The 12,394-nt window shown below is 41.4% G+C and overlaps 1 protein-coding gene across 3 annotated transcripts in view; it reads right to left on the bottom strand.

Annotated features, from left to right (window-relative positions):
• Positions 1 to 7,947: 7,947 nt before the first annotated feature.
• The window catches only part of ZFHX3 (zinc finger homeobox 3), a 96,228-nt gene continuing 91,781 nt past the window's right edge, over positions 7,948 to 12,394 (bottom strand). For all 3 annotated transcript variants that reach the window (XM_073584421.1, XM_073584438.1, XM_073584430.1), the window contains one exon: positions 7,948 to 10,931. In XM_073584421.1, coding sequence (XP_073440522.1) covers positions 9,418 to 10,931 — 1,514 coding nt within the window. In that variant the 3' untranslated portion in view covers positions 7,948 to 9,417. The remainder of the gene's footprint in view (positions 10,932 to 12,394) is intronic.

Raw genomic sequence — 12,394 nt, 5'->3', positions numbered from 1 at the left:
AAACCAAGTACATAAAATGTACATGGTTGAGAAATGCGGTGATCCCCAGGGAGCAAACAATGACCGCCACAATCATATCCAGAGATGTGGACATCCAGATTGTTGCAAGTGCAATCATGTACATCGTGTTTAGGACGGGAACAGATCGGCCATCTTGTTCGGAGATGTGACAAACAGTTTCAAAGTTTTGCGTTATTGCTGGAACCTGATATGAAGAATTCTCAGAAAGTCCAGTTTCAGACAAATGTTATATCGGTGGATTTTGACACCTGTGTTACGGCCATGTGTTCTGTGCCTTATTATGGGTTTAAAGGGATTATTTCAGCCAATCCCGTTCTCTATGAATGGAGCAGCGGCCAGATATACTAGTCACAGATCGATTAGTTCTCTACCAGACTGCGGGAGACTGACTGCATATATATAGGTGATAACTTAAAGGGTGCAGTCAGACGGCTGTATAAATCGGGCGGAGATTGGTACGCAGAGCATGGACCGGCTGGCGGCTCTCCCTACCAGAGCGTCAAAGCTTCATGTCTTTCTATGCAGCTTCACACTTGGTTCGGGAGAGAGGTTGGCCAGTCCGTCTACTGTTTCGATCTTGGTCCGATTTATACAGCCGTCTGACAGCACCTTAAATATTAGGAAAAACTCTTTAATGACCCGAGCTGACAGCATCATAGGAGTCTACTCTCACTAAGGGCTTGTGTTTATTCTATGCTTTTTTCAAGGCTAAAAAAATACTGCACTTTAAAGTACGTACAACATGCATGAGATTTCTAAAATCGCATTCACACGCTGCTAATTCCTTGCAGATTTGAACCATCAAAGTGCTTTTTTCACATCTGCAGAATTTCAATTGGTTCAGTGTTTTTCAATCAAATAATGGGAAAAAAGGCATGTAAAACGCGCATATTTTACACAGGGTTTTCCCTACTAACACTGTGGTTTTTGGAGCAGAAAAACCTGCTGCAAATAATCCACATGTGCACATACCCCATGGACCTTTATAGACGTCCGTCTTTCATGTAAGTGTTCTAGATAGACCACGTAACCATTATAGTCTATGGGGCTGTGTCCGTGGTTTTTGTGCTGATCATAAAGAAAAGCAGACGTCCATTTTTTAATAGTCACGGATCAAATTTGCCAACACAAGTCTATGGAATCGATGAAACCACTGATGATGATAAATGAAATACAGATGAAAATCTGATTTAAAAAAAAAAACGGATGAAAATTGTACCATTTTTTGCGTATGAGAAAAATCACTGTTGTCTGAAAGAGGCCTAAGGGTGCATGTACACTGGCCGATAATCGGGAATGAGCACTCAATCTATAGGCACCCTATTGTAGAGGTTTTCAGCTGGACACTCCTCATATTACAACTCGTCCACTGCTGAATAAAGAGTCCTTTATAACATTAATGCAGACGTCCATGCAAATCGGTCCGAGTACAGACCACAATGCACAGACTGGCCGCAGCTCTCCCGACCCGCATAGCTTCATATATGTCTATGGTCGGTCAGGAAGGCTGAGGCCAGTCCATCCATTGTGGGCCATGCTCGGACATCTGCACGAGCCCTTACACTGCGTTACAATAATATATAATAGTTTTTCATCCTGGGCGTTTCTTGGAAAACAACAGGTGAGGAATTAACCTGCACATTCCGAGAAGCAAAGTTGATCTCTTAGAATAAAAGCATGAAAAATGGGTCAAGATGGATTAACATGTAAGAAGGATGTAATCTAATCATGAAAAATGTCCGTCTCTGCACCTTCATCCTCCTCCATTCAGGCTTTAACGCTCATGGAATAAAGAAGAACTTTTATGGGATCGTGTCACCAATTTTTTCTCTGGATTTTTCCTACATATCTTATATGAGGGGAAGCCCCCGAAAATCCCAAGCAAGTCACAAGATGTTCGGATGTCCAGTCGTGACATAATGGTACCGGTGTTCTCTTCTTAGCACATGTTGTAATCTAATACTACATTTATGGTTGATGCATCTACCTATGGTGAGATCGTATAGTTTACAGAATAGTTTTTGTGATGCCTAAATTCGGTGGCCATTTATTTTGGGTTGTTAGTTGCTAATGGAAATGTCCAATTGGTCAATCATATAGAGGCTATCTAATACATAAAGGATGAAGACATCCTGGAAAATATTAGGTCTCTGGCATGGATTCTGATAGAGCAGCCTATGGGACTCTCACTAGGAACCTAGGCTGCCTGATCCATAATTAAGCTGGGTCACAAGAGTCTCTTTGCTTATATTGAAATTATTAAGGGGCATCCACACGGGTCGGATACACAGCATTTTGTCTATCTAGGCACAGTGCGGACCGAGACAGCCAAAGGGCTAAAACAGTGGCCCATGGACTGCACCATGCCCTCCACTGCCCGCCGACCATCAGTCAACGCCGCTCGCTGTCACTGCTCTGGGAGAAAGGCATTGTTTTTTTTCTTGATGTGTATGGGATGTCTGTATGTATATAGGGCTCTGTGGGGCACATGCTGTATATAGGGGCCACATGCTGTATATTAAAGGGGTACGTGGGGCACATGCTGTATATAAGCCGTCAGCAAAATCTGATGCTATATGGATGTACACTAAATGGTGAATGCCATATTAGATTGGGGCACTTTTAGCTCAACAAATAAAATGTTTGGTGGGCCTACCCTCCATCTATCAATGAGGTTATGTGCAAATCATCCCATAAAAAAGTAACATTAGTGGCAAGTAATTGACTTCAAAGTCACATTGTAATGGGGTTGTCTTCTGTTGGATCATTAGGGTTTATTATTGTTTCACCATCACTGGATCTTCTGCCGAGTCATAGGAAATCCAAAAAGGGTTCCAATGTGGATTGTGCAAATATTGGGGACACAAGTTTGTATGTCCAGATGTGACCAGAAGCAACAATCCTGAACAAAAGTTTATGTCCAATTTTACTAATCCAAATATTATAGAGTAACTAAACTTTTTTTTAAAAGCAATTATTGATCAATATTTGCTAAGTTATGAATCATTACAGACTATGGTATACTCCATTACCTTATCTTTCGCTTTTTGTCTATGCTGAAAATCCTGTTTCAACTGCCTTATTCATGCACTTACAGCAGCTGTTTTGAACAGGAATAAAGCCCTACTCAACAGGCGTCAGCTCTAAAGGAACCAGATGGATGGTCAACCATGGAAGTGTTGCCGTTTACTGGATTTGGTTAAAACGTTGTGTTTTGAAACATATCTGCAATGACATAATCTTTGTATTCAGTAGGGCACTGACTCTATTCCTCTTACCTTCTATGCTGCCTAATGACTTAATTAATAAAGGACCAGTTCATGCACTAAGATTGATTGTAACAGTTCTCAATGTTTTGTCTCCATAATGCAAATTCAGATGTGCTGTGTTGCCTCATCAAGGATTCAGATTTGCCTATGGAGCAAGATTTGGAGACATCAGTAAATCATTAATAATACCATGATGAGGCCACAATAAAATTAAATGGTCACTGTAATTTCAACAAACTTTGCATAAATCAATGGTATAAGCCAATATAAGTGATTTGGTAATTAACTTTATCAGAGATATCTGCGTCTTTCTCCACTTATTAGCCACCTCTTCCAATTGTCCCTGTCTCCTGAACTTGTCATCTATTGAAAAAAACTGCTCAAACCTGTCTTGGTCAAACCAAGCTCAGTGAGGGGTCAGATTTTTATTAAAATCTATGGAGGGGGTGGAAGATGGAGAATCACACAGCTCATTTAAGCTTTATAATGTGCGCCATACTGCTTCTACTTCTGCCTGTGTGCTACAGAGAAACAAGTGCAGGAATTGCTCATGCTGTGTGTGCGAGACATCATAGCAGCCAGTCCACCCTCTAGCTCAGAGACAACTAACAGAAACAATAGTTATGGCCTATTCCAGTGATGAACAATTTTACTAAAATGGGAATACCCTCTTTAGATTTTGCCCACGGAGTAAAACACTCAGAAGATGGCTGTACACATTCTATCAAAGTCACCTGAACCCTATGACCAAGGCACGTTGGATCAGTCATCTGAACCCTATGACCAGGGCATGTTGGATCAATCATATGAACCCTATGACGAGGGCATGATGGATCAGTCATCTGAACCCTATGACCAGGGCATGTTGGATCAGTCATCTGAACCCTATGACCAGGGCATGTTGGATCAGTCATCTGAACCCTATGACCAGGGCATGTTGGATCAATCATATGAACCCTATGACGAGGGCATGTTGGATCAATCAAATGAACCCTATGACGAGGGCATGTTGGATCAATCATATGAACCCTATGACGAGGGCATGTTGGATCAGTCATCTGAACCTTATGATCAGGGCATGTTGGATCAGTAATTTGAGCCCTATGACCAGGGCATGTTGGATCAGTCATCTGAACCCTATGATCAGGGCATGTCACATTCGTAGAGATAACATACAGCCACTTTAATAAAAAAATGCACATTAATTTTTACTTGAACATTAATTTAATCTGCAACCTAAAGGATCTGATGAGAACAACAGTGGTGGTAGTGTGATGGTCTGGGGCTGTTTTGGTGCTTCAGGACCTGGAAGACTTGCTGTGGTAAATGGAACCATGAATTCTGCTGTCTACCAAAAAATGTCGGGCCATCTGTTCGTGACCTCAAGCTGAAGCAGACTTGGAGTCCACCTTTGAATGGCTTAAGAAAAACATAATTAAGACTTTGGAGTGGCCTCGTCAAAGTCCTGATCTTAATCCGATTAAGATGCTGTGGAATGACTTTTAAAAGGCGGTTCATGCTTGGAAACCTCCAATGTGGCTGAATTACAACAATTCTGCAAAGATGAGTGGGACACAATTCTTCCAGAGCGTTGTAAAAGACTCATTGTCAGTTATTACAAACGCTTGATTGCAGTTATTGCTGTGAACGGTGGTCCAACCAGTTATGAGGTTTAGGGGGCAATCATTTTTTCACACAGGGCCCTATAGGTTTGGATTTCTTTTTACCTTAATAATAAAGACCTTCATTTAAAAACTGCATTTTGTGATTACTTGTGTTATCTTTGTCTAATATTTACATTTGTTCGATCTGAAACATTTAAGAATGACAAACATGCAAAAGAATAGGAAATCAGGAAGGGGGCAAACACTTTTACGCACAGCTGTATTTCCCAACTATTTCCTCTATAGGCATGTTCTACTGGGCTAAGAATCATGGCTTAAAATGCATGATTTAAGATCTGCAACATTGTATGCGTGTGTGCAAATCATTCATAGGTTTTACGTCTTTAGATTTTCAGTAACGTGTTTATGAAAAGAGTCGATTTGTGGGACCCTGGAACAACGGCCAAGTCAGTAGTCCATGGATGAAGGACGGGAGCCCTGCGAACTACCTCCGACAGGCTGGCATTCCCTCATCCTCTTTTGATTAGCCAGCCGGGAGCGATGTGGTTTGTCTGTCATGCCAAAACGATGACAAGAGGAGCCGGAGATGACTACAAGTAAGAGATTCGTAGGGCTAAATGGATACGGACATGGCCGCTGGAACAGCGTCCTCCCAATTTATTTGCTTATTAACAGTTGTAATAAAGTGCTATATAACCGGTGACTAAACAGTGAAGGTCCTGTTCACATTGGATGCATATTTCTGAAAGATCTTTGACCTTCTCCATGGAGCCCTATGGACACATTGGGAGCATAGGTGGGAGATTTTTCTGTGTCCACAGCCTTTGATGGACACTGAACCTAATCTACATTCTAACGACCTTTGACCTTGGGAGTTCTTAATTGTAAGACCAGTTGCAGACGTTGCGAGGCAAACTGCAGAGTTCTTCAATGAAGCCCCGAAGGACGTCTTCTGTATGGCAGCACATGGAGCATCTACAGCTCCCTAGTACAAACCCGAAGGACTCACCATATGCTCCTGTGCAAATATTTCTGCCGTGTGCAAGACGCCTTAGGCCATGTTCATACATTGCATATTTGCAGCGTTTTTATATATATATACACACACAAATTATAAGCTGCTTTTACAGTACCAGCAAAAGCTATGAGATTTCAGGAATCTCATGCACACGCTGAATTGGAGAACTGATGCATTTTTTTTTTTTAAATCTGCAGCACGTCAATTCTTTCAGGATTTTTTTTTGAACAATAGAAAGTAATTAGAAAGTGAAAAAGAGCTGCAAAAAATGCTACAGCGTAGAAAAAGCATACTTGTAATCCGATGCCAAAAATACACTGCAAAAAAACTCCACGAAAAAGCTGAATGTGCCATTTTTCAGGCCAAGAAGGTTTTGTCTGCAGAAAATAAACGCATGTGAACACAGCCTGAAACGAGAAGAAACTAATGCTATATAGCGAGCTACATGTTCTTACCTTTCCAGAACTCTTGCTGGATTATAAAATCCATACTATTCAAGTCAATGACTGAGTGGCCGAGTTCATTTAATGCCCTGTTAGCAGCTGTGATGTATGTAAAATCCATCTTCCTTTATTGCTCAAACTTTGATTTCTTTTCCTTGAAGCAAGCAAAACCAGAGCAAACCATGGAAAGCCTATCTGACAGCAGAGCTTTATTGGTTGGTAACTACGTTTTATCACTAAACGCTAATTCCATATGTATAAGTAGTAAGCAGGCCTCTAAAGGGAATGTATCATCTAGATTTCCTTTACTAATTGCAAACAAATATTGATAAATATGATTTATTTATTTTCATTTTTGGACTAGATTTATGTTATTTTTTTAGTTGCTGCGTAAGATTATGGGTGCAACCATCTTGTTTGGGCTGCTACTGTATATAGAGGTGTTATCAGTCATTGTACAGGAGGAGGTGAGCTGTGATATCACCTATAGTGAATGATGGATCCTGTGTTATCCACTGTATATAGAGGTGTTATCAGTCATTGTACAGGAGGAGAAGGTGAGCTGTGATATCACCTATAGTGAATGATGGATCCTGTGTTATCTACTGTATATAGAGTTATCAGTCATTGTACAGGAGGAGAAGGTGAGCTGTGATATCACCTATAGTGAATGATGGATCCTGTGTTATCTACTGTATATAGGGGTGTTATCACTCATTGTTCAAGAGGAGGTGAGTTGTGATATCACCTATAGTGAATGGTGGATCCTGTATTATCTAATGTACTTAGTGGTGTTACTAGTTATTGTACAGGAGGAGGAGGTGAGCTGTGACATCACCTATAGTGAATGATGGATCCTGTTATCTACTGTACATAGAGGTGTTATCAGTCATTGTACAGGAGGTGGTGCGCTGAGCTGTGATATCACCTATTGTGAATTGTGGATCCTGCATTATCTACTGTATATAGAGGTGATATCAGTCATTGTACAAGATGAGGAGGAAGTGAGCTGTGATATCAACTGTTGTAAATTGTGGAGCCTGCATTATCTACTGTATAGAGAGTTGATATCAGTCATTGTACATGAGGAGGTGAGCTGTGACATCACCTATTGCATTGGCGTTATCTACGGTATATAGGGATGATATATTTCATTATAATCATGTCTGTGATGATATGGAGACTGCCGAGAAGTGATTTATTCTTATCAGGTGGTCTCATTTTACTATAAAGCTCTCTGGCCAGAGTGAAAACTGCAAGATTTCATTTTAACTATGTATTCTATAAATAAAATTACTGAATAAATATGTTTAACATAAAAACGGGACTTAGACAACAGGTGATTTTCCGATGACACGTTCCCTTTAAATATTGAGTATTGTCAGGTTTTCCATCTATGGCGCCCTTCGTTATAAGATCTATAGCATACTGAGCTTACTTCTTCAGTTCTTTGGATTTCCATACCATGTCTGTGGCACATGCGAACATAAACCTTGAATACATACATTTTTACCTTGACGAAAACTTGGAAAAAAAAAGTCAAACAAAGCCTTCCGGGCCAACACACAAGGGAGGCTTCTCTTTGGATTTTATTTAAAGCATCAGTTTTCATTCAAAAAAAAAAAAAAAAGAAAGAAAATGTGTGTGCACACGTCTGTGTGTGACAATGTATCTATGCATACATATACACACACGCATGTATACATACACATACAAATGGTTAACTTTTTTTTTTCCACTTTTTTTTTTTTCTTTAAAACAGAACAGACCTCTGTCTATTGACATGAAACAGAGTAAACAGGTAACACTGGGGAAATTGGGAAAAGTGTGCAGATTACAAACACCAAACAACAGGGAATATTACACCTTTACCAGCAAACCCTTTCCCCCAAATCCTGACGTCAGACTACGTTGCAAAGTAAGCTCGTCCGGGGCAAGGGCAGCGCCTGTAACACGCTATATACAGCACTGCTAATGCAGGCTCTGAAGAGCTTGTGTGTCCCACTGGGAGAAAAATTCTAAATAAATTCTTTTTTTTTTTTTGTTAGCAGTGAACGATCCCTGCTGGTAAGAGCCACGTGATCTTAAAAACATATTAAAAATGTAACAGTAACAATAACAAAAAGGAAACGGGTTAAAGGGGAAAAGTTGTCTTTTGGTTAAAGAGCTAACAGGTTGGTTTACAACGTGGGGCGGCGTTCCGTCACCCGCAACAGATGTCGAAATGAGAAACGCATTTGGACACAAAAAAAAACCAAAAAAAATAATAATTACACAAAAGGATCTTATCCATGTCTGAAAACTGTCTTGAATTAATGGCCTCATCTACAAGAAATACAGAAATTCTGTTCATTATTCTTTAAAGTATATATATATTTTTTGTTTCTTTTTTTCAGCTGTGGTTCCCGGATGTGGAAACAATAAAGCATCATGAACACCACCCGACAATTCTCGTCCCATGGGAGGCTTTTTTTTTTTTTTTTCCAAACCCAGTCCTGAATTTTTTAAAGTTTTTTTTTCTGCCCGGTTAAGTTAGCAATTACTTAAAAAAAACATTTACTGAAAGAAAGAAAAAAAAAATGAAATAAAATAAAATAAATACATATATACACACATATATATCCCTATCCATATATATGTATATATAATATTCCAAGACCAGAGTCAGAACACGGCGTGAACATTTGACCTGAGAATAACACAATTCCATTGGTTTCTTCTTAACAAAGCCATTCTAGATGAGCAGAAGGGCTGCCAATCTCCACAAAAAGGGACAAAAAAATGTAAAATAAATGGGATTTAGGCCCAGTTCCCTGTGTAACGGCCCAATGTGACACTAGGTAGAGGGGAGAAAACAGGGCAGTGGGTCAGGTGCAGGAATGAAAAAATCCATACTGGGGAAGGGAGGGGTTCCTCTTTTTTTTTGGTTAAAAGCTTTGGAATTTGCAGTATTTTTGTTTGTGAAACTGGTTTGTTATTTATCTTTTTTTTTATTATTTAAAATTCATATTTATTATTATATCATCGTCCAACTCCGAAGTCTACAGTCGTAAAGAACCCACTCCCACAGCAGTTCGAGAGCCGTCCTCGTGACAGCTGGGGTTCTCAGGAGCGCCTACAGGACTTCCCACCCTGTCAGACTTTTGGCTGAGGTCCGAATCAGATTCCTCAGAGAAACCGTCTGTTGGAAAGGAGGTCGCAACCCCTGAGGTGCTGCACGGACTTGAGGTAACTGTTGAGGATGAGGAGAATGTGGGGAGAGGAGGAGGCTTTCTGGGAGTACTGTGAGACCAAGTCTTTGTGGAGGTGTGGGGAGAAGCAGAAGGGGAAGGGGGTGAGAGGCTGGCTTTGGAGTCAGCAGCAGACTGAGAGGTAGATGCGGTGTCAGGATTGGGGAAGCAGGCAGAGTGAGGTAATAAACTAGGGTGCTCTTTGGCATTTCTTGCTGTTCTTTTGATTGTTCTGTGTTTGTGCAAGGGTGACTCCAGATGTTGACGCAGAGAGTCGCCCCCACAAAGAGTGGCCTCACAGCCTAAGCAGCGGTAGGAGCCGCTACCATCACCAGTGGGGACGCATGTCACAAACTCTTGCAGGTTCACCACAGATTGGCCAAAGTAGCAGAGGGACTTCACGTGGCTAATAGCCGCCTCCTCGCTGCTGAAGCTCAGCTCACACTTCCGGCAGACCAACTTGTACTGCACCTTTGGGACTATAAGTGGGTCCAAGAGACAGTCTGCACCTTGGTTTTCCACGTATTGATGTTCTGGGGGCTTTTTGGAGTGTGATACCTCAAAGGCTGCAGAATTCTTTTCTCCCATCTTTGGAGAAACTTTGGCAGGACCTTTGTTAGAGGGGGAAACAATAGAAGGTGTTGGGGTTTGGCTGGCTTTGGGCTGTTGCTGCTGCAGTCTTTGATGATGGTGATGTTGCTGCTGCTGCTGTTTTTGCTGCTGCATTTGGAGTTGGCGCTGCTGCTGCTGGAGGGCTTCTTGTAAGCTTTGCTGGTACTGCTGATATTGTTGGAGCAAAGAACTTGGCGAAAGCCCCATCAAAGCTTGGGAGATTGCTGGGTTGTAAGGGAACAGTCCTTCCATCCCATACATCGGCTGTAGGTAACCGCCCGGCAGAGTCCCTGGAATCTGTGCGCTGTAGTACGGAGAGAAGCCAGGAACAAAGTAAGGAAGAAACTGACTAGCGAGCAAGGCAGATGGATCTGATGTCAAGGCTGCTTGCAAAGCCTGCAGTTGGGATGGATCGACCACATACTCCATACCGGGCATGGAGCTGGAAGTGGATGCTGGAGTGTCCACCTTCTCTTTTTTAAGTACAGGATCCCCTTTGCCTTTCACCCTTTCCTTCTCTTTCACCTTCTCACTGTCTTTTTCTTTCTGTAACTCTTGCGTTTGGGGAACGGGGACGGGAAGAGTCTGTGAAGGGATGTTGGGGCTTAATGATTTGGAAGGGTGTTTATTTGGTTGCCCAGAAGTGGGGAGTCCAGGTGAAGGAATTGTAGTGTTGGATACACCCATCACATTGGATTTTGGAGAACTTAAAGCTGTAAACAAATCACAGGAAAAAAAAAGGATTACTTGAACGAATTGTTTAAGAAAAGAATGTTGATTGTTATTACGTCTGCAAACTTTTAGCTTCGAGGATAAATAATCTATGTTTTGTAATCGTAAACTGTTTTTATTATTAATAGCATATGGCCAAAAACCACATGCAGTCATTTTTACCATCTCTTTTCTCCTTTATAAAAGCAAAAAAACTTGGACAGCTTTTCTGACAATGGCGTAATTTGGCTTGCGTTGGGCCTACCCCAAGGACACCTAAGAGTTGGAGATGTTTTCAGCATATGGAGAGCATATGAAAAGATACTAGAAATATGAACATCTGCCTACAAAGCCACTGAATTCAACGTAGTCGATAAATGGTGCAGATGTGATGGATTCAGTCTATGTATTCTTTAGCGGCTTCTTACTATATGGCAACAACAAAGTCTTTTCACAATAAGTCTCATTACGTAGGATCGTTCCAATATTACTAAAGTATGAACAAATCTAAAGATACCTACAACATTAAAAGCTTGACGATTGACGTAGCCTTCCATCTAGTCACCGACAATAAAGGGACTCAGAATGATAATGTGAAACATCGTCGGAGTGCTGTCTAATTAGGCACAATGCCATCAGTAATCAGACCACGGGGATAAAGGTCTTGGCTCCTGACTGCCCCGGCCATGAATGTAATAATCTACTCATCAATATTATACCTGATGGGACCTTTCAGAAGCATCACATCAAGTAAAAATAAAAATGCCAAACATAAAGCATTAATTTGTAACCTTTTTTATCAAACAAGCCGCAATGAACCAAAACATTTCTTCAAAGCAAGTAAAATTTTTGCACTTGACTAAATCTGTCTATTCACACCGCTGCCGATGGGTATCTGGTTTGGATAATGTTAGAGAGATTCTGTTCTCTCTTCCCTCTGGAAGAAAGTTAATTTGCAATACTTTTTTCCATGGAGCACTGGCTGTAAATAAGTCTCCACAAAGGCCCCCATAAACAGTAGACTAGTCAGCTGAACCCGATATTAACACTTTTGGCCGACGGTCTAACATGTATGGCGGGGCCGGGCCAACTGATGGTCAGGAAAGATGTCGATTGAACCCATCGGACTGCCGATCGCATTGCTTTACCATTGTTCTCATGGCCAAGTGAGAGCGTCTGTGTATGGGGTTGTGTAGACTGATGGTCAGGAGAGAAGTCGATTGACAGATGATTTCGGACTGGCGCTCACATTTTTTTACACGTGGAGGCTTTTTCACGGCCGAGCGAGCGCTCCTGTGTATGAGAGAATGATCGGCCGAAGCATTGTTCGGCCGGCAGCCATCTGATGTGTATCGCCAATCTAAGTCTTTCATCTCAGTCAACTGGTAAACTATGGTACTTGGTACTGACAAATAGAAAGAAACCCGAAACAGCAGTCTACAGCTCTTCATCTCGTTTGTCTGGT

The sequence above is a fragment of the Dendrobates tinctorius genome, unplaced genomic scaffold (genome assembly GCF_039654945.1).
Source record: "Dendrobates tinctorius isolate UK_male_01 unplaced genomic scaffold, ASM3965494v1 ptg000009l, whole genome shotgun sequence".
NCBI lineage: Eukaryota > Metazoa > Chordata > Amphibia > Anura > Dendrobatidae > Dendrobates > Dendrobates tinctorius.
The sequence above is the reverse complement of the archived record's forward strand: the minus strand, read 5'-3'. Positions and strand labels throughout refer to the sequence as shown.